This window comes from Myotis brandtii, unplaced genomic scaffold (assembly GCF_000412655.1).
Source record: "Myotis brandtii unplaced genomic scaffold, ASM41265v1 scaffold1423, whole genome shotgun sequence".
In the NCBI taxonomy this organism is placed as follows: domain Eukaryota; kingdom Metazoa; phylum Chordata; class Mammalia; order Chiroptera; family Vespertilionidae; genus Myotis; species Myotis brandtii.
The window spans coordinates 706,006-729,181 of record NW_005355087.1 but is presented as its reverse complement, the minus strand read 5'-3'; the positions used below and the strand labels follow the sequence as shown (position 1 = coordinate 729,181).

The following is a 23,176-nucleotide window of genomic DNA, read 5'->3' as shown; positions in this document are numbered from 1 at the left end:
TGCACAGAAGTCGGTATTTTGTGGAAGAGCCACACTCAAGGGGCCAAAGAGCCGCATGTGGCTCGCGAGCCGCGGTTTGCCAACCACTGGTCTAGATGAGGAATACTTCGTTTTTAATTTCAGAAAAGACAGTACTTTGTTTGGATTTCTGAACAACACTTAAGACTTAGTCTAATTTTTCTCTTTATATTATTCTTAGGCTATATAAATAAATCATACTGTTTAAGACCTATTTTCCCCCCTCACTTGAATATCCAGTGTTTAGCTCATAGTATGTGTCAGGAAACAGTTGTTGAATTGTATGCAGGTGATTTGTCTGCCTCTGGACATTGTCACAATTTCATTCATCCCAAGAGGAAATGAGTCTGTCTTTTTCCATGGTTATTCGAAAAGACTGAAGGCACATTTTATTGTCTGAAGATTTTTGGACTGAACTCATTCTGATTTCTAAATTCTGCTACAGTGATATATTTCCTTATGAACCTTTTTTAAAAAAATAACAAAGAATGTTATTGCCACTATTTCTTGAGTTGAGTATTATTTTGTGCATTATTATTGTTCCTCAGACTTCTTTATTCTTTGGGGAACATAGGCATAATTTTCTTAGACATAGATCAGAATTGAATTTGGTAATTAAATATGTTGTAATTTGTATTATGGAAGAACAATAAGCAAAATAATTAGCATATATTTTGGGGTTTTGTTTCTGATTATTTCAGAATTAATATTTCATTTTCTTAAAAATATTTTTAGTGATAAAGTTGGCCTTGATTAGTAAGGGTGAAAGTGTTGGATTATACATGTACTAGTAAATAGATGTCTTTCACAAATACCACAGAATAACTTAAAATAATTAAAAATGGGGCTGTGAAACCATTTTCATATATGTAGGCAATTTGTAGTTTAAGAAAATGACTTTGTTTCCTAACTGGAAACCTTTTTTTGGTGAAAGATAATTTATACTTTAGACCTATTAATATTTTTAAGTAGTGGAAATACTTATTCTTACAAAATATTAAAATAAAAAGATGTTTCAGCTCTTTATCTTTTATTTTTATTCCTTTTCCTTAACTAATGTTTTTAACTCTGTTGGTGCTGTTTACCCAACTTTTTATTTTTTATTTTTATTTATTTATTTTTATTGATGTTAGAGAGGAAAAGAGAGGGAGAATCAGAAACATCAGTGATGAGAGAGAATCATTGATCGGCTGCCTCCTACATGCTCCCTACTGGGGATCAAGCCCGAAACCCAGGCATGTGCCCTTGACAGGAATCGAACCTGGAACCTCAGTCCACAGGCCGATGCTGTATCCACTGAGCAAACCAGCTAGGGCTACTCAGCTTTTTAAAAAAATGCTTTAATGCCAAAAATCGTATGATAAAATGATTAAAATAATTTCTTTTCATTATAACTGCCTTTGTTTATAAACTCAGAGTTGTTCTTCATATTTAGTGAGAACCCTGTTCTTGTTTTACTACATTGCTCACGTCCGTGTGACCATTTTAGCCATTGACGTTTTGCAGAGCCTGAAATAATGAAGATTGTGTCTAGAAAACAACTACTTTGCTTCTGTGGACCTCCCAGTGTCTACCACAGGATTGCTCCATGAAAGAGGACTATCTGGAATATTCCTTTTCTCTTAATAGCCAGGCAGAGTGGGGAAACAGAAGACACTATAGAATGATGCATGTTTATATTAGATGGTTAGAAAAATCCATATGTATACTAAGTTGTACAAGGTGTGCTACTAAAACTATTCATAGAAGATGTGCTTTGATAATAGTTATTAGCACATGCATTCGAATTTCCAATATCATGGTTTAAGCATGATTTCACATCCACCTGTAAATTGGCAGTCACACATTCATAAATGAGGTTAATGTGATTAGCTTGCCAAAGTCCAGAAAAGTTACATTTATTAACGAATACACATGTTTTGAGCTATAGTAGGAATATGACTCGGAATCTTAATTTAAAGGAGTTAATAATATTGCTTTGTTAAGGAAGTTTTAACATAGTAGTTAATTCTGATACTGTTATGGTAATTGATTCATTAATAAACATAAAGATTTTTGTTTTCTTAATATAAAGATTAATTACTATTAATTCAAACTAAACCTATCTTGTACACTAAAGTATAGACTAAAATGGATAAACTTGCCATTTTAAATTAGGCAATGTGTTTTAAAACAAAACTTAGTATAAATTTTATCAGAATGCTTTGGATTACCATTAAGTCATTTTATTTTACCTCTAATCAGCCTCCTGAGGTGTAATGAGATAGGTATTTCAATTACAAGTTTAATTTTCAGTGTTGGGGTCTTTTTTTTTTTTTTTAAGCACTTCTTACCTTGTGAGTCCCTGAATGTCTTAAGTACTTTATTAGACCAGCTGGTGTCTTTGGCAGCCTCGTCCTGGCTTCCATGTTTACTCTTATGCCCTCATTGCCCCCTTCCACTGCCTTGTCTCAGGGGCCATTGTCCAGCTCTCCCAGTCCTATCAGTTCTTTGAGGCTAGTGAAGCCCTTCTGGTTCTGTCATTCAATGCTCTTCTCTGTATTACACAGCTTTCCCTTTTGATTATGGTATCTGTTATGTTAGTTGTTTCTTATCTTGTGTCTCAACAAAATTGTTTGCTCTTAGAGCAGGTTGCATGAAGTTGGCCACAGAGGCAATAAATATTGGTATTGTTCGGCTTTAGTTAATTACCTTCCTTGTGTAAATTTAAAAGCATTTGGAGAAAGTATGGATCTAATGTTGATTGGCACTCACTCTCCTCATAGCGGGTCCTGCCTCGTGTCTTCCTTCATAACACTTATTACCTCACCAGGATATAAGCAGAGGTGTCCGATTTGATTTGGGATTAGTCAGGGTTTTCATTGGTTGGAATCCCCTCATTTCATTTACATCCTTGGTCCCAGATTAAATCACCTTTTGGCACTGTTATGGTTTCTGAAGTTATGTTTCCTTTTTTTCCCACTAAAGCCTCTATGGTGATGGAACTGTGCATGCTAAAGTAGGAATGGGCTCAAGTGTTCTCAGAAAGCTCAGCCCTGTAAAGCATACTATATACCCCAGAAAGTCGCTTCTTTCTGGAAAAATCACTGACCTGGTAGTTATATTTAAAGTCATTTCTAAAATTAACTTAAGCACATATTAAATTCACTTGTCTTGGATGAAGTCTTGTTTATGAGACAAACAAGATTGATCATCAAGCTCTTGATCATTCCAAAAAATCTTCTGTAATCAGAATGAGGTGGTTGATGAAAATTTCATAAATTGTAATGGTTAAATGTTATTACTTCTAAAACTCATTTAACTGGTTGGATTATAGAACCAGAATTTAATGGGTACTAATTTTTCCTCCTCTGGAGGGCAGAAAATTAAAATTAAGGGGGAAGTACTAACTACTGTGTATGTTCACAAGATATTAGCTAACGATACATACTACACTCTTTCTTTTTGCCGTTTTCTTTAGGTGATTGAAGACAATACTGGAGTCCGCCGGGTGGTGGTCACACCCCAGTCTCCTGAGTGTTACCCCCCAAGCTACCCCTCAGCCATGTCTCCAACCCATCACCTACCCCCCTACTTGGCTCACCACCCACATTATATGCAAAACTCCCACACGGCTTACTACCCACCTGTTACCGGACCTGGAGATATGCCGCCTCAGTTCTTTCCTCAGCATCATCTTCCCCCTACATTATATGAGCAAGGTGAGTAGGTTATTGCTGGCACTGACAGCTGTTGAAACTGATTGCAACACGTAAGTAGCTTAAGAGAGCCAGAGAGGCCTTTGTTTCTTCCATAATAAGTATGGCAGAGGAGGGACTATCTGATGTATAAATGCATGGGAAATTCCTAGCTTCCTTTGTCCTGAATTGTTTTGCAAAAATTACTTTATGGGTTGCAGCTCTTTCTTTCTTTACATTTTCTAAATTCTGCCTCACTATCCCACCCCACAAAGAACAGGGACTGGGATAGCCAGTTGCTATTTTAGAAAAGAGGCAGTGACGTATCATACGTTCCGGTGCCCTGTTAACATATTTTTATGTGCGAGTGGCTTGGGCCACCGCAGCACATTAGTTCCTAGACATCTATGTAGTCTAGTAATAGCAGGGAAGTTCATAAGGGTTTTGTGTCCCATTTCCAATGAGAGAAGACTGTGAGGTCTCAGTAACCTTTGAGTTTCCTGGATGCTCTATGTTGCAACATTGGCAGAACTCAGAATCTCCTCGCTGTTGATGGGGTCCTCCTGAACCCTGTTTTAGTTTCAGAATAGCCATTAGCACAGCCCCAGTTTCACTGGTTGTTAGGCAGATACTTACCTTGAAATGAAAAGGAGTCTCAGAGATACCAACATTATGTCTTTTTAATTTTAGCCTTGGTATTAGTTTAGTCTAAAGCTCTTTTCTATCAGAGTGTACACTAAGAATCCAGATTAAATGAGGGTAAAAATTAGACTTTAACCTTTGCAAAGTGATATTCTTGAGTCAGAATATAAATATACGCATTTTATTACTTCAAACATTTATTATGTTGGTTCAGATAAATTTTATGAGAAATACCTGTTACACTATAGAGTTTTGGAGCAAATTACTACCTCACTTTCTCTTATCAGTTATAAATATATATTTTCTCCTGTATGTTCATCTCACATTGTAACTTTTTTTTATTAACAAAAGAAAAATTTGAGATAGGTATTTCAAGTGAAATCTTCTGTTGTAACTTAGGGATAGAATTAGTTTGGTAATTTTTTTTTTTAGTAGTTAGAAGTAAATTTAGTATAATTCAGAAGAATCAGGTGCTACCATGACAGTGTATGGAGAGATGATAGCAAAAGATGAAATTAACACTTTAATTTCATAGAGGTGTCAATAACTTCCTATCAGTAGTGACAGAGCACCCCAAAATATCAGATGAGTGGGCATATTCCATGAAAATATTTGGATAAAAACTGAAAAAGATTCAGTTTCTTAAACTATTCAGTGCTTTGACACACTATACATTAAGTATTTGAGTGTTTGTCGAGTTTTCTGGTTAGGTCTGAGCTTAATGACACTGTGAAAAGCCTTGGCTATGGACCCATAGCTTGATGAAGAGTAGTCTGTTAGTAGGAGGCCACATAGTTATTATGTTGTAAACGATGTACTTTGCAATTTTAGACAACAGAATTTAAATCATTAGAATTAAGCAATATAAATATTGTGTGTTAATTTCATAGGGTATTTTGGTTTAATTTCATTAAAATAGCACAGAGTAATAATGTGCAAATAAGAGTGCCTTTATTGATTTTAAATGAAAGAAAACAGTAAAACAAAATCCCTTTGCATTAATAAAAAAAATCCATATGAATATATTCTTATCTTAGTTCTCAACATTTATACCTAAAAGAAATTTAAACATTTAATTTCCCAAACTATAAGAGCTTAAAAATTGTTTGACATATTTTAAAAGATTAATATATTAGTGCCCAAGTTAAAGCATTGTGATATTTAAAATATTTATTATCCTTTTTGTATATTTGAACATAATTTATTTGGGCATTTGCTTTTTTAATAGTGTTGTATTTGTTTTTTCACATTCTCTGGTACAAATTGGTTATCTTGTGAATATTTGCTTTATTTATTTTTTCCTTCTAATCCTCACCCAAAGATTTTTTTCACTGATTTTCAGAAAAAGTTGGGGAAAAGCGGGAGAGAGAGAGAGAGAGAGAGAGAGAGAGAGAGAGAGAGAGAGAGAGAGAGAAAGAACTGAGAGAGACACATCAAACCTGCTACCCAGGTACATACACTTGACTAGGAATCAAACCTTCTAACTGTGGTGCACAGGCCCATGCTATTAACTACTGAGAAACATGGGCCAGGGCATGAATGTTTGCTATTTAAAGGTCTTCCTTAAGTTTTGTGAAGAGAAAGAAAGTGAAAAGTGGAAACACCAGTTGTTAACTAGGGTGGCCATACAGTCCTGGTATGCCTGGAACAGTATTGGGTGAGGTCTTGCATGTAGGGCCCTTTTTTCATATAAACATATAAGGACCCAATCTATACTATGTTTTGCATTTTAAATAATATCTGAATATTGCTTTTAATTTATTTAAATTTAATATATCCCCCTTCTGCTCCGATCATGAGATTGTTTTGCAGGCTCCCATTTTCTTTAGAGCCACTTAAAAATATGCATAGTTAAGCCAGCTTAACATTCTACTAGTCAGTTTGTCTTGCCTCCTGATTACTCCAACATAGGAGTTTGAGACCACAACCAAACATATTCTATTTGACACCAAGTTGAAGGGATGGCTTATGTTCACCCTTGCAATATCTTCTTGAATATTGTCCCTGATTCTGTGAGCTTTGACTCTTTTTAATAGAAATTTCTCATCTCATCATTTTAGTAGGTTTTATTGAAATGTTGACTATTTTAGATGCCACAAGTTACTCCTTTTATTCTGGGTGCTGTATAATTTCCAATAGAAAGCTATTCTGTCTACAAAGATAACTATATTTTTAAGTATCTTGATTCTAAGTACACATTTAAGGGGTATTTTATTTTTTCTAACTTTTTATATATTGCAACAGCTGAAAAAATATTTTGACAGGCAAAATCGAATTTATAAATTCAATCAGAATAGGAGCTTTTTTTTTGTTGGACACTAATTTTGTCTTCTTTAGTATAAAAGTGTCTGGAACATGTCTGAACACACAGTGTAGTAATTAAAGATTAATTATTCCTAGCCCAGCTGGTGTGGCTCAGTGGTTGAACATAAACCTATGAACCAGGAGGTCATGGTTTGATTCCCGGTCAGGGCACATGCCTGGTGTGCAGGCTCAGTCCCCAGTGTGGGGTATGCAGGAGGCAGCTGATCAATGATTCTCTCTCATCACTGATGTTACTATCTCTCTCTCCCTCTCCCTTCCTTTCTGAAATCAATAAAAATATTTTTGTAAAGATTAATTAATCTTTGATTGATCAGAAACAAATGGGACTATTATAAGCATGTATAACATGCATATTATTTTCTTAAAAATATTTTAATACTGTATTTAGTAATATTAAAAAAGCTTGTTAACAGTCAGGTTATTTAACCATTTAATAATTTATTATTGAAACATAGACTGAGCTGGCATTTGTCATAATCATCCATTTTAGAAATTATACCACTCTATGGAATGTCAAGCTACATTACCCGGGAAGACCAGTACATCAAGCCTCCACACAAAAAACTGAAAGACCGCCAGATCGACCGCCAGAATCGCCTCAACAGCCCACCCTCTTCTATCTACAAAAGCAATTGCACAACCGTGTACAATGGCTATGGGAAAGGCCACAGCGGTGGAGGCGGTGGAGGTGGAGGTGGAGGTGGCGGCAGTGGTGGTGGGCCGGGAATTAAGAAAACTGAGCGCCGAGCAAGAAGCAGTCCAAAGTCGAACGATTCAGACTTGCAAGGTAATGTGCAAAAATGTTCGCCCCGAGGAGAGAATTACTGAGATGGGGTCATCCTAAAAGAAACATCTTTTACATAAGAACATTATATCATGGTGGTTGGTCTTTCTACTAGGAATCTTTGGGTAGACTTCTGATCTTTTTTTTTTAGGACAATATAGCATCATCTCTCTTTTATTAACACTTCATGGGAAAATATTATTTTTTGGTTATATGTGCCAAGTACTACTTAATCTCAGTAACAAGTATCTGAAAGTGTCTTTACATTAGCCTTTTTCATTTGTGTCACTCTAAGAAGATAGATGTGGAAGAGATCCAAAGTAAAACAGTATTTCTAAGACAGAGGGATAGTTTAAATCTCAAAATAATTATACATCATAAAACCAGGTGTAATTCTGTGCTGTACTGAAATTTATCATTGTGTAAGAGGAATATATTTCTGTTTAGTTTCACGAATGAGTTATTGTGTAACGCTACCTTTGGCATCCCGAATGAACTATTCATAGACTAAGAATGAGATGCAAGAATTAGGGTCACCACATATTGTAGAGAGACATCCACTCAAAAGGGCCTATGTTTTTTTGCAGATTAATCTTGTGGGTTAATTTGGGAAAGAACTTATATATGTTTTAAATTCAGTTTTTAGGTAAGATTTAGAGAAAACCTATTTTGATGCCACAGAAGTTAAAAACAGAGGCTTTTTGAAGAAGGTAACTTTTTTTAAATCCTCACCCGAGGACATGTTTATTGATTTGAGAGAGAGAGGGTGAGAGAGAAAGAAAGATAGAGAAACATCGATTTGAGAGAGAAACATTGATCAATTGCCTCCCATATGCTCCCTGACCAGGGATTGAAACCGCAACCTTAGGTATGTGCCCTGATCTGGATTTGAACCTACAATCTTTTTGGTGTATGGGATGATGCTCCAACCAATTGAGCCTCCTGTCTGGGGCAAGAAGGTAACATTTTGATAAGCTAGGTGAGTTTACAGATATAAACAAAGGCATGAATAACTGTAAAAGACTGGATAAGAGCTGATTATTATACTCATTAAATATGCCCTTTCTTTATTGGACCATAACCAGGGAGAAACAAGACGGTGTATGTGAGAATCTGTGTGTGAATGAAACAGATGGAGGTTATGTATGTTTGATTGTGTAAGGAAGACTGGACTGTGTCAGAGCAGAGGAAAACGGTAAAACCAGATGTTGGCATCAACATTGGCCCCCATATTGATTGTATGAGTGAACTGTAGCATAAATAAGAGGAATAGTAAGATAACAGTGAACTGTGAACAGTCATTTCTCTGAGTGAAATGTATTATAGGTTCTTTTAATTTTGGCTTTATTTTTAATTCTCCAAGTTTTATGAATTATTCTTATAATTATTATTAAGCATTTTCCCCCAAGCATTATTCTTATATTTATTTATTTATTTTTAATTTTTTATTGATTAGGGTATTACAAAATTATTCTTATATTTATTAAACAAAACACAAATAAGTATATAAAAGAGACCCAAGGTTCAAGAGGTCTTTAAATAGCTCTTAAGGCAAAGCCCTATACTTGCCATATAGAATAATTTTCATGAAATAATACTGTCATTTCTAAGCTTGAAATTATTTTATTACCTTAGACATAGACTAAAATTCATACACAAAAAATTAGAAATGTTTTCCTAAGGAGAATTTCAGTCCACAGGAAAGAAAGAATGTATAAGCTATCTTCAGAGAGCTTATGAGGTTTGATCTACCTTGATTAGTTGATTTATTCTATAACTTTTGTTCTGTCTTACACCAAAAGAGATTTAAGGAAGATGACATAGATACATATAGAGAGGCTTATTTCATTAAGGACCTGGGAGGTTTACATGCTGGATAAAAAATAAGTATCCAATTACCCAAATGCATTGAAAACGTATGTCCTGACAGAAATCTGCACACAAATGTTTATAGCAACTTTATTCATAATTGCTAAAACTTGGAAGCACCAAGATGTCCTTTAGTAAGTGAATGGATAAGTAAGATGTGGTACATCCAGACAATGGAGTATTACTTAGCGCTAAAAAGAAATGAACTATCAAGCCATGAAAAGACATGGAGGCATCTTAAATGCATATTACTAAGTAAAAGAAGCCAAATTGAGAAGTCTATGTACTGTATGATTCCAACTATATGATATGCAAAATTATGAAGACAGTTTTTTAGATACCACATATAGTAAGTGAAATACGGTATTTGTTTTTCTCTGTCTGGCTTATTTCACTTAGCATAATATCCTCTAGGTCCATTCAAATGGAAAGGTTTCATTCTTTCTAAGGGCTGAATAATATTCCATTCTGTATATGTACCAAATCTTCTTTATCCATTCATCTATCAATGGATACTTTGGTTGCTTCTATATCAATAAAAACAGTCACAGGCATGTAAAGTACAGCATAGGGAATATAGTTAATAATATTTATAATTACCATGTATGGTGTTAGATGGGTACTAGACTTACTGGGGTGATTATTTAATAAGTTATATAAATGTCTAATCACTATTTTATACACCAGAAACTAATATAATACTGTATATCAACTACAGTTGAGAATAATATTTAAAAAACTATGGAGACAGTAAACAGATTCATAGTTTCTAGGAGTTAGGAAGAAAGGAGGAATGACAAGGTGGAGCACTGAGGATTTTTAGGGCAGCAAAAGGACTCTGTATACTATAATGGTGAATGCGTGTCATTATACATTTGTCAAAACCCATAAATGTATAACACCAAGAGCTCCATATACCCTAATGTAAACTATGGACTTTGGGTGATGGTGATGTATCAATGTAGGTTCATCAGTTGTAACAAGTGTACCACTTTGTGTTAGATTTTGATAGGTGGGACAGGCTCTGTGAATGTGGAGACAGTGCATATATGGATGGGCACACTCTATACCTTCTGCTCAATTTTACTGTGAACCTAAAACTGCTCTAAAAAGCAGTCCATTAAATAAATATCTGAGGAAACTGAGGACAAATAAGATGAAGACATTAAGTTTGTACATAAAAGAATCCTATAGAATTGCTTATGTAGGCCATGTAGGAGGCTCTGAGCCTCCTGGTTGTCAAAGCAAAGAGGGAACGATATCATCAGATGGAGAAGGTAAACAAATCACCTCTTATGTAGTCCATTATGTTGCTCATGTTTCAATCTGTTTCAGAATGTAGTGTTGGCCGTAGTAATCCCCAAAGACTTTTTCTGCTTTCTTATAATTGGGAACATTCTATCCCAGACCATCTTTGTGCTTGCATTTATTTCAGCTGACTACTATACCCAGGAAACAAGTCATTTACATAATTCTCAAGTGTATGACACCATCTGATTAATATTAAACTGCAGTTAATACTAGAGTGATTGATCTGTTTCCATTCATATATGGTTTACACAAGAATAGGATATACACTTAACCATGTTATGGTATTTTCTAAATTCTACATGGGTTAAGATGTCCACATTTCCAGAGGAGGCCAAACTTTTTCTTCAGAATTCCCTAGCTTTTGAGGAAATCTAAATGAGTTAATTACCCTTTTACCACTTACAAAAGACAAATGTTAACAAAAAAGGGACAAATTTTAAATTTGTACTTGGTCCTGTGATAAAACTAATTACACTAAGTACACTATCTCTCTCCCTCTCCCTTCCTCTCTGAAATATATATAGATTCCTAAACCTCATTTCAGACCTCCCAAAATCAGAATCTCTTCGCCTAATCTGGCTTCATGTTTTTTTAAAACAAATCTCCATTGGGAGTGATGGTCAACCAAGAGAACTATGTCTGATATTTTTTTAAATATATTTTTATTGATTTTTAGAGAGGAAGGGAGAGGAAGAGAGAGAGAGAGAAACATCAATGATGAGAGGGAATCATAGATTGGCCGCCTACTGCATGTTGTACCAAGCCCTTGACCAGAATCAAATCTGGGACCCTTCGGTCCACAGGCCAACACTCTATCCACTGAGCCAAACCGGCTAGGGCGAACTATATCTGATATTAAAGATGGTTACAGAGGTGTGGTTCATGACGTTGTTCCCGATGTAATATAGGAACTTAACTTAACTAACCATTCTCTACCTACCTCCTGGGAATAGGAACTTAGCTTAACTAACCATTCTCTACCTACCTCCTGGGACTATGCCTGGTGGATAGCAAGTACTCAGTAAATATTTGTGGAATGAATCCTTCATCTTAATTGCTTTGTTTTCCAGAATAGGCCTTCTGTTTGAACACGTAATTATTGTACCATTTCCTCTTCTAGAACAAATTGCTGAAGGATAGAGTTCTGCAGCCACCCCCTCCTTTCATTTACAATTACCTTCAGGAAAACAGCCTGGGCAGGACAAACTCCCACAGTGCCCCCAGAGAAATGGATGATTCCCGTTTCATTGCACTAACTACCTCGAGTTAATGGTCTGATGTGGGTGGAGAACAGTTGGGGCTTTGTCACATGCTATTTACTTTTAGTATTCCTTTCACCTGTAAAATGGGTATTTTAATTTCTGTTATTAAATATTAAAAATAGCCTCTCTTAGTTCTTAACACTTCAGTATAATGGTCACCCTTGTTACTTGAACATTCTTAACTGTCTTCCTCCTGTAATCTTAGGGTCAACTCTCATCCCAGCGATCCCCTTCTCAAAACAGGTATCTCTCTACCCTCCCTCTGCCCTTCCCCTGCCACTCCTTCCCCTGTAAATCAGATGTGGCTTCCTTCTGCTTACAGCCATCTTACATTTTGAAAGCCAAACCTGGACCACTTCTTCTGAAAGCTTCATTCAGGCTCTCTGGGAGGGATTGAGACTGGGCAGAAATCTGGCACCTCAGGCCAAGTGCCACGTTATGGGACACTGACAGCTCTGAGTGAGAGAGCACTCTGGATACCCTCTGGGGCATCCTTTGGCATGGACCCTGTCTTCATGTCTTCTCGTACATTTCTTATAAGCTCAAGCTATGATTGACTTTATGTTTTAAGATGTGTGATTATTTTCCTCCCAATCCCATCCTCTGTATTATGAATGGCCACAGCTCCATTAGATCTGAACATGCCACTCCCCTCCTTGATGGGGTAGTCCCATTGTCTGGGGAATAAAATCTAAACTGCTTACTGTGGCACCCACTAGCCTCCTAAAGTACGGCAGGTCCTCCCTTCTCCCTCCTTCACCCGGTGCCCAAAGTTTTGTCCCATTTCATGAATATGCCTCATTCTCTCTTCTTGGCCTGTCCTTTCTGTCCCTCTGCCTATCAAACTCTCAGTTTTTCAAGAACCAGCTCAGAGAGCACCTCCTCTGTGAAGCCTGCCTGTCTTCCCAGGGCGTAATAATGCGGACTAGTTAGGGGAAAATACTTCAAGAATTTTTCTCTTTTTCCTTTCCCAGATTTGATTTTGGATCAGTGCTTGGGCACCAAGTCCATGGGTGTTCAGGACAGGAATGGAAAATGTCCTGTGTGCAGATTGTTGTGCAAGAGCTGGGCCTTGCCTGTGCTGTGGCCAAAACCCAGTTAAAATGGTCCTATTGCCTTTCATCACAGAGGCTAAAGAAGTTTTTGTTGCCCTTTATTAAGAGGGGAGTCTTGTTCCTTCCATTTTATCCTTGGTAAAAACCAAAGCATTTATTATTAAGGAAGTTACCGAGTGGGACATGGGTTTGTAACTGAAATTCCCCAATTTTCAACCAGAGTTGTAGTCCCTTTGTCATGTATCCCCAGACAGGAGAGCAAAGTTATCTGCTAGAAATGATTATGTGAAGTCAGAGTGAAAAATCAAAACTTTGTGAGGATCCATTGGTGGGGAGAGAGCCGCTTTGAGTTGCTAGCATATAGATAGTAGCTTATGTGAAGACCTTTAGAACTTACAGGGACATGTGGGAAAAATTGAGACAAAATGGTAAGAATTCCAAATATAGTAGAAATGAGGAAACAGCATACTTTTGGCATCTGACCTTTGGAATTGTTGAGAATCCAAAGATTCAGTTACACGTCAGATGAAATTCCACCACATAGAGTCATAATTTCTGATGGTAACACTGAAAGCCGGTGACAAAAGCATTACTCTTGAGCTTTTCTCCTTCAGAGATCACAAATTGCCTTCTGACCCGAGCTGTAGTTCTTATTATCAGGTTTTTGTATTCCAATCCCTTCCCAGAAGGTCCTCTCTGACACTTCTTTCCTGTCTCTATATGTTTCTATCATTTCTCAGAAGCCAGAATCTGCCCCCAGTAGCTGTTTACTGAGAATTAGCAGGGAAGTTTATGTATTCTGCTGGTAAGAATGACTGTAGTAAGGTCTGAGATGGTGGGCAGTTGTAGTCCTTGAAGGCTGCCCTCGGTTGGACAGGCGGGCTCTGGGCGGGGTGGCTGCATCCACCTGTGCAGGGCTGACAGTGTTTCCTTTGTTCGAAAGGACGAGCCTCCTGTTAATAAGGTCTGGAATGTTGGGAGTCAAGGCAGATTTTGTTTTGGAATCTCTTTCGGTCTTGGCTCTCTGTAAGAGAGAACACTGGTGCTTTTCTGCTTAAAGTAAGTTACTCAGCGGGGCTTTCACACTACATAAGGGCCTCCTCTCACGGGCACCCTTTCTAGCGCGGATGCATATCCCCCCTGCAGGCTCAGACAGGGGCTTTGGGAAGAGAGGGTGTGGAGGGGGCAGGGTTCTGTTTCCTCCTAGAGTGTGTGCTTGCTCTCTGAATTTGAAAATGTACAGTTTCTAGGTGGATTTTAATGAGTGCTTCAGGTCTCAGGTCTTTGGTGATGATAAATCCTGTGTGTTTTCACCTGTCTGCAGCTGCAGAGGTCTCCTAAGCATGGCAAACCTATCAAAAAAACATGGAAAAACTTAAAAGTGAGCTCAAGTCAGTGGAATTCACTCCTCTTTCTGCCAAGTACAGTCTGAAAAGTGAAAATAGTCCAAACAAGCCCAAATAACTTTTCCTTTTTAAAAAGATAATGTAGACCCCTAGAGCCAAATGCAAGAGACATTCTTTTCGGTGAGAAACTGGGCATTTAACACCCTCACTTCTATTTTAAATGTGGGCTGCCAGACCCACACATCCTCAGTTGTGGAGGCCTCTGAGTGGCTGCAGGCCCTGGAGAAGCTGCCCACCGTGGATGGGAAAGGACAGGCTTGGAGACAGAAGCTGTTTTGGGAAGGTGCGTGCTGCTCTTTGACCTGTGGTTTCTGACCTGGGCATTCCCCTCTGAGGGCCCGAGCCGGAGATGTTAAACCATGAATAACTCTTGTTCTGAAAGACCCCCGTATGAGAGAAGTGCTGACTTTAATAGTGAACAGGAAAATCTTCAGTTCAACAAAGAGGAAACTGTAGTGGCCCAAATTGTTGCTAATGAGTGGAGTGTATAGTTGCCTTTATCAAGTTACATCACTCATCCTATCTTTTTGTCCTTTTCCTTATATTTATGTTGCAGTCTGGAATGTTTTAAAGATGTTACTATATTATATTTTCAAGATGAGACATTTTTGTCATGTCAGTTTAACAAGTCTTAATTCATTAAATCATACTTGAAGCTTAATATTTTTCATTTATATGTTAAAGGGCAAGTGACATGTGAAAAAATTCTTTGCATTTCCTTTTGAAATGAATGCTCACCAGAAGACTGAGGGCAGGATTTTGATTAGTTTCTACCATATGTAGTACTTAACTCTGTGAACCCATATTATTTTCTCTGCCTTTTTACTTTCTTGGGAACTGATCATAGAGTCATTTGGATGACATCAGAAACCATGTTGGTAAAATACATATCATTCCAAAGAATCCTTTAAACAGCAGATGTAAGTGATGACATGGTTTGTTTCTGGTACATATATAACCTTCAATTTTGTTGAATTGAAACTTTCGTATGTCTTTCTCTCATTTAGCTAAGTTGACTTCTGAATTTAACTGGGTCAGAGGTCAGCATCACAAGTGTGCCCTGCTTAGAAGCAAAATAGCTTACTAGTGGGAACCTTGCATTTAGTTCCAGCTCTGCCACTTGTGAGCTGTGTGCCTTTGAGGAAGATAGTCTCCCAAAGCTTCAGTTTCTTCACATACGTATAAAATGGAGGTAATTAATAGCCTGTATTTCAGAGGGCTGTCATGAGCTTTTAATACAATTTCAGACTCTTACTAAGACTAAGTACTTTAAAAATATTAGAGTGTGGTGAAGAAAGACCATAACATTTTTCTGCTTACGAGAACTGCCTCCTGGGATCATGTTAACAGTACACCCAGCCTCTGAGCACACCCCAGCGTGCTGAGAGGCAAGACATCCTGCAGTCTGGGTCATGCTGAGTAACCTTGAGTGCCAAGGACTTGAGATATGAAGGGATTACAAGGGGCGTCTAGACCAAAAAAAATTCTCTTGGCTATGGCTACTGCCCACAAACAATCTGATGAATTCTGAGCAAGAATAAAATTCAGCCCTCTTTCCTCATCGTTTCTCTGCCTCCTCTCTGGGCTGGATTCTCTTGTGAGGCTGAGGAGTGGAGCCTGATTCTGTTTTTTTAATCTGCTCAACACATTGACTGCTTTAAATTACTTAGCTAGATATTAGAAGTTTTGGGGAAAGGTAGGTGGGAGCTGGTTAGCTGGAGATGACTTAGGTGAATGACAACTTTTTGCTAATACTCATATTACTTGCTGTAGGGGCAGTTAGTTAATCCAGATGTATACACTAACTAGGAAGCACACTAAAATGCGAAGTTCAGCACTTGCGCCTCGGAAATTATACCTCATCACTTCCATATCCTATTGGTCATATTGCATTAGTCACATACCGTGTCTGTTTTGTCTGTTGATACATTGTGGGAGATGTCTGCACAGAAGTGTGACTACCAGGAGAGGATGTTCAAGGGGTGGGGTGGGGTGGGGAAGAGAAGGTGGCATCGCAGAAGCTGGCTGCCACAGTGTGTAGAGTCGGAAACCATTTCTGTGAATAGTAGATCTGAACTAGTCTCAGCATTTGTGCTGTAATTGCGGTTACTTTCCCCCTGTTCTATCAACATTGACTTGTCACTGGATCTCCTTCTGTGGAATGGTCCTTTAGGATCCCTACATAAAACTGCTGTATTCAGAGGCAAGGAGTTGAATCTTGGGTTTTGTGGGATTAGTGTATTGTAATGTGACAATTATAGCCATTATTACAGATGTGCTAATTACAGGTCATCCTTCCTGTCATGACTAGCCTTGGCTTTATTTTTAATTTAATTTGCCCAACCAAACACACCACAGTGTAGCAGACTATATTACCCTGTTTCAACTTTGGGTGCTGTAATAAGACCTTGAAATTCTATTAATTGAGCAGAGAACACAAGTGTGAAATGGGAAAGGTCCTTGGAAACAGGAGTAATGCTAGCTCATTACTTATTATTTACTCTTTACAAACAAAGAGCATACATGTCCTTGTAGTTGACTATAAAATTTCCTCTTTTTTCTCTGGTGTCGAATTTAACATTTTGAAAAATGTTAAGATCATAACTACTCCTTGCCAACTGCAGGGGAAGAATGGGGCTCCCCATGTAGGTGTTGTGCTCAGAAAGGGGCAGGAAGGACTTGGTGATAGTGGTGAAGATGGTTTGCTCCAAGCACAGAAGGGAATTGTGATGGTTCAGGAAGACTGGAAAATAAGGAGGCAGGAGAAAAATGAGTAGGGCTCCAGAGGAATGGCACATTGAAATAAAAGGAAGTGGCAAAATGGGAAAACAACTAGAATGAAAGGAACAGACACAGTGGGCAGGGGCGATAAGATGGACTGTGGATTAAAGATAATTTGGGAAAAAACAAGAGGCAGAAAATAAGAGAGGTTTCATGTTCCATTTTTATATATTCCATTCCTCCCACTAGGTTAACATTTTCCCAGAGAAGTGGGGTGCAGAAAGGAAAGCCTTTTGCCCTGTTGTAGTCCATGAGTCCTTTTGATGGCTGCTCCACTTTGAGCAAATCTCCATGTGAATAAGCTCTCACTCTTCCTACTTGGACTTTCCCAACACTTAGGTCTTCCTCCGGGGCTGGTAGAGCTCCCACTGCCAGTGAACAGTGATTTGATAAGCAAATTAAAAATGCAGTCTTAAAAAAAATAAAAGAAGTGACCTATTTCACTTCAGTGTTTCTCACTGGAGACTAAGATATATAAAAGTTAAAGGATGGTATCATTCTGGATAGATCTATGCAAAGAAATCTGTATAAATATATAAACATATGTATGTATGTACATATATACATATATAATTATATGTTAAACTTTATAAGACTATATAAATTATGATAAATGTATTTCAAATGTTTGCATTTTACTTAAATTTAATATGTTAAAATTCTATAAACATTATAGCCTTTGCTCTGCCATTTTCAGGAAAATAAAATTTTTTAAAAGTCAAAAAAATAAAAGCAGTCTTAGGAAGAACTTTGAAAGGAGTTAGCAGCACACAGTATTGAGATACTGGGTTTTTGATGAGTAATGAAGTGATGTTTTAGAGTTTTGATATTCTTAAAAGCTGAAATTTAGAAATCTTTCCTAATTTTTAATTTTAGCTTAAAAATTAAGAACAAGTAAAGGGTTTACCTTTACCTCTGGTCAGTGTGCCTTTGTCAATGGCAGCCTGCTTTAATTGAAGATGCCATGATTATTTTTAGGTCCTCTTGCAATCTAAAGCTGCTTTAAAATGCAGTCCTTTCTGAAGAGAAAAAAGCAAGTTCACTTTTACCTTACCTGCACATATAATAGAGAGGAATATTGATGGCATTTCAATTATGTGCCCAAGCTTTGCTTTGTGTACTTACTAGAACTAGCTCATCAGAACAGCATGAGGAAGAACTAGCACTACCAACAATTGTTTTTAGTATCACAAAAGCATTTTTTACTGCTACTCTTAAGTCACACGGTGAACTTAGATTGACCTCTTTTTCTCTATTATTTGAAAAGACACAAATTATTTTATGGAATGGTAAGATCCTTAAAACCAAGAGGAATGAAGAAACTGCCATATTTTTAGTTCACTGAGTTCCTCAAAACTATTTCAGTATCTTGCCAAGCACATTAAAAAAAATATTTAGTCTTTCAGGAAGATTTATCTATTGGTGGAATGTTGCTTCAAGGAACTCCATAAGATATCAGCACTCTTGAAAACTGGTTAAATCATGTGTTGCTCAAGTGAAAAATGGTTATTGGTGCCATAATTCTTCAGCTACCAGGTTTTCTCTTTTTTTTTAACCTTTTAAAACACACTGATACCATTAATATAACTTACTACTCACACTATCATCTATGGGATAGAGGATGGCTTGAATTTGATTGTAGGCAGTTTATTATTTGAAACTGTATTTTGATGTCATTGAAGATTTCCATTTTATAGACTATTATTCTCCACAGATTTCACTATCTGGATTTAGTGGACTCAGCACCATCTAGAATACCATCCATAAGGGCAAAACTGTCTTTATTAAGTTTGAGAGGCACTACTGCATTAGTATTTTATACTGGAAAGTATCTTTTAGGTAGTGTAGATACATACATTATAGAATCAGTAAAATTTCCTACTGATTTGCCTGATTCTGCAAGGTGATACATACCTGTTTTCTGTATCATTTCTTTGAAATAATTTCAGGGCAGTTGGCTACTATTCTGTGATCATGTCACCCATAGTTGGAATAGAAAATACAGTGATCTTTCATACATTAGCCTTTGTACTTAAGCTTTCAGAACTTTTGCTTTTTGAACTTGATAATCTGTGGGATGTTTTATACCCAGAAATTAAATTCTCACCCATTCCCCTTTTTCTCCTATATTATACTTTGCCCCTTGCATTTTTAAATTCTGTGATTTCTCTTCTGCATCCCCTATACCTGGCTAATACTATGAATGGATTTTCAAAATCCAGAACTTTTTATTTACTCATTCATTTTTCATTTACTACTGGGATATTTTTATTTTTGTTTTGCTTTTTGGCCTGGGAAAGGTAGTAGGAAATGATAGATGAGAAGAATGTTTTTAGAACTAGGTTTTTATCATAGCTTTCAAACAACTTACTTTTGAAGGAGAAAGGTTCAAGACTTGCTCCTACTTTAAAACAATGTTGCAAGATCATTGAGTGACTCTGAGGAAAAAGGTAGCACCATAAGTTTATGGTCCTCCTGTAAAGGAGTATAATCCACCTGGTAGATCATCTTTGTCTTCTTATTTCCATTTCCTTCCTTCTCACCCCTTTTGCCATGTTTATTATCTTCAGTAATCTCCCGACTAGCAGGCAACCAGCCCTGGATAAGAGTGTAAGGGAAGATGTGTCCAGAGTTTTGCTGTTAATGGCTCTGGTAAAGACTTGGTGTATGAGAACCTGAGACTTAAAATGATGCTCAGAAATTATAGGGTTGATTCAGGTATTTAGTAGGTTCATAGGAAACCGCTGACTTTTTTTACGTTCAAAAACAGTTGAGTATTAGAAATTTAATATGATCCAACCTAATATTCCAGACCCCTAAAGTAACTGATAATTGAAAAGTGTCTATATCATGTATATGTCTGTTCTGTTTTTTTATCTGTTGATTTCCCTCCCCGCCCCATCTCCTTTCAATGTCATGAAAGAATAAGACAAAACAGTGAACACCAGGGAATGCAGTGATTCATCCACTGATAGGTTATTTTGTAGGCAGCATATCAAAGGTGACATTTTGTGGGAGCAGGGGGTCAGTTAGTCATGTGTGCAAAGCAGGATATACTGGATTTTATAAAATTACCAAGGAATAAAATGAAGGTTACAATGTCCAAGATGTTTACTTGAAATGGTGGCTAGAGTCATATTGATTAATGCTGGTGAATGAGACACAAGATGGAAAATAAACCATTCCTAGACAAGTGGTAATCATAGGTGACAATTATGTTCATTATACTTTATTTAGGTGGTGGTTTTCTTCCTGGAAAATTACTTTTTTTTTTAAGAGAAATTTGAGGCATTTGAGAATTAGATATTTTGTGGAAACTTGTGTGTAATTTTTCAGTTTTATCCAGTTTCATAAGTCTTCAGGGAATATTTTCAAGCCTAGATTTATGGACACTGTACATAATATCTGTTACCAAAACAACATTCTCCTATTAGGCTTATTGGAAAGCATATTATCTGTCTTTTTGCTACCCTGTGTGAGCAGATGTTCCCTCAGCATTTTGAACCATTTTAATGCACAGGATGAGAAAAACAGAACATCAAAAGAAAAAGATCGGCATTAATTTCTGTGACTAGGAAACTGCATTTGAGCAGGGGTAAATGTCCACATTCTCAATCTTGGTTATCCCTGTGCTAAATCTGGGATAAGGCAGTGTGGTGACCTACTCACTGTCAGACCCCAAAAATTCAATAGCAAATTTCAGTTCTGAATTAGTAGGAGAATGGATTAAAAATAAAAGTTTATGATAACCTCTAGCACGGTCCTGGCACACAGTAGGAACTCAGTTCATTAACTTTGGTTTGATTTTCTTTGCTGTCTGTTCATACTGAAATTACTGCTGTCCATGATAGGCTGTGTATTAGTATCCCGTGACCCACAAATGACCACACAGTCAGTGATTTATTTAAACAACAGAAAGTTGTTTAACTAATTAGTTGTTGAACTAATTCTCATAGTTCTGGAGAGAATCTGGAGAATACAATTTTGGAGGCCAAAACTTCAAAATCTGTGTCTCTGGGCCGAAATCAAGGTGTTGGCAGGGTCAGGCTCCCTCCAGAAGCCCCAGGGAAGCCTGTTCTCACCTCTTCCCGCCTTTGTTGTGGCTGCATCATCTCTGTCTTCAAGACCAGCATCTTCACATCCCTCTGGCTCCATCTTCACATTGCTTTCTCCTCTGAGTCTGTCAGATCTGCCTCCTTAGAAGAATACATGTGATTTCATGTAAGGCCACCGGGATCATCCAGGGTAATTTGCCCATGTCAGCATTCTTAATGTCCATAGACTTTGCGTGTTAGATCACATTCACAGGTTCCAGGACTTGGGACCGTTTTCAGCCTACTACAGACTCTTCAGTATCCCCAATCTAGAAACCGGGCCAGAGCCTGCCCTCTATCCTACATAATGTTTAGGTCTGATTGCTGCATTACCTCACCTTCAGCATCCACCACAGGCTTGTCTGTGAGTTACAGTTAATATAAACATACAAATAGCAGCACTGAGTACCTGTCCCTAATAGTAACATAGGCCAAGAATCAGTAAGCACAACTACTTCCTCTATAATAGCAGTTTGCATCTGGGAAATCTCTGCACAGTCAGTGAAGCTAATTGAGACAAGTTAGTTGACTCCTGTAACAATTGTTCACTTTCACTCTGGAAATAGAAGTGAGCTGTGTCGTGGACTTGTATGTGTACACACATGTAAATATGCAGGACATATTTAGTGGAAGTTAAATATCAGGATCTGTGTAATTCTTTTAAGAGATGAATAGTGGAATTAATGGTATTTCCTAAAAAGAAGTGAAAGGAGCCTAATTTGCAACATATTATCTTCAAAGAGGAAACTAAGAGAGTTTTCACCTAGCATGAGATAAGACTCACAAAGCTTTTCAATTTTGAAAATTGAAAGTAATGCATTCTTAAAATCTAGTGATCCTGTAATAATTAATGTTTAATTGTTCTAGAATTACTCTAAGAAAATTCCCTAAGAGCTGATGCTATTAGCCATTGATTGGATAGCTAATGCTATAGATTGATTACACATGTCCTTTCCTTGATAGCTGTTAACCGAGTGGGGTCTAATAGTTGGTTAAATTTTGGAGATGAGTTATATGGACACCAACGTGTCATAAACGTGATAAATTCTAAAGTCCTGTTATCTGCTTTGCTATGTTTTTAATAATAATTGCCTGATGTAATGAAATTGTGTCTTATAGATTTCCTTTTTTTTACCGTTGGGTAGATTTTTGGCCTAAAGCACAAAGACAGAAGATTTCAACTATATACATGATAGTATTTGAAATCAGTTAAGATTCTTTACTCCTCCAGGATTCTATGATTCTATGAAATAGTTGGGAAATTTATATCAAAGTTAAGTATGTAACTTTATAGTTTAAATTTCAGCAAATCATTGCTTGAACATAATAGTCAGAACTCTGTACCTGCTGAGAGTTTCAAAACTTTCCTTGGACTATAGTTACAAGGAGTCCTAAAACAAGAGGTTGATGAGAGTAAAGAAGTTGAGGTACAAAGCCCAGAGTGTGTACATGAAGAATCTATATCCTATCTAATAAAAGAGAAACATGGTAATTAGCCGTACATCCTCTACCCTTCCCATTGGCTAATCAGTGAGATATGCAAATTAACTGCCAGCCAAGATGGTGGCCAGCAGCCAGGCAGCTTGAAGCGAACAGGGAGGCTTGCTTGCTCCAGTGACGGCGGACTCCAACGTTCCCTGCCTGCCTTGCCGGCCTCTCAGCTGCAACTCTAAGCAACTATGTTGCAAATACAGAAGCTAAACAAAACCCCAGAAACCAGCTTTAGTCAGCTGGGCTTCAGCCAGCCGGACCGCAACATTGTATCAAATACAGAAGGTAAACAAAGGCCAGAAACCGGCTTTCAGCAGCCGAGGCCTCAGAGCTAAAGCTGGCCCAGAATAAAAAAAGAAAAAAGAAAAAAAGGAGCGGTTAGGAGCTTCAGTCACCTGCCAGCCTGAAAACGGCCCTCAGCCCCTCACCCAGACTGGCCAGGCACCCCAGTGGGGACCCCC

At 37.4% G+C, this 23,176-nt stretch overlaps 1 protein-coding gene across 8 annotated transcripts in view; it reads left to right on the top strand.

Annotated features, from left to right (window-relative positions):
• Positions 1-23,176, top strand: part of FNDC3B (fibronectin type III domain containing 3B) — a 277,903-nt gene that overhangs the window by 132,572 nt on the left and 122,155 nt on the right. For all 8 annotated transcript variants that reach the window (XM_005860876.2, XM_005860873.2, XM_014535302.1 and 5 more), the window contains 2 exons: positions 3,479-3,719; positions 7,153-7,449. In XM_005860876.2, the coding sequence (XP_005860938.1) occupies positions 3,479-3,719; positions 7,153-7,449 (538 nt within the window). The remainder of the gene's footprint in view (positions 1-3,478; positions 3,720-7,152; positions 7,450-23,176) is intronic.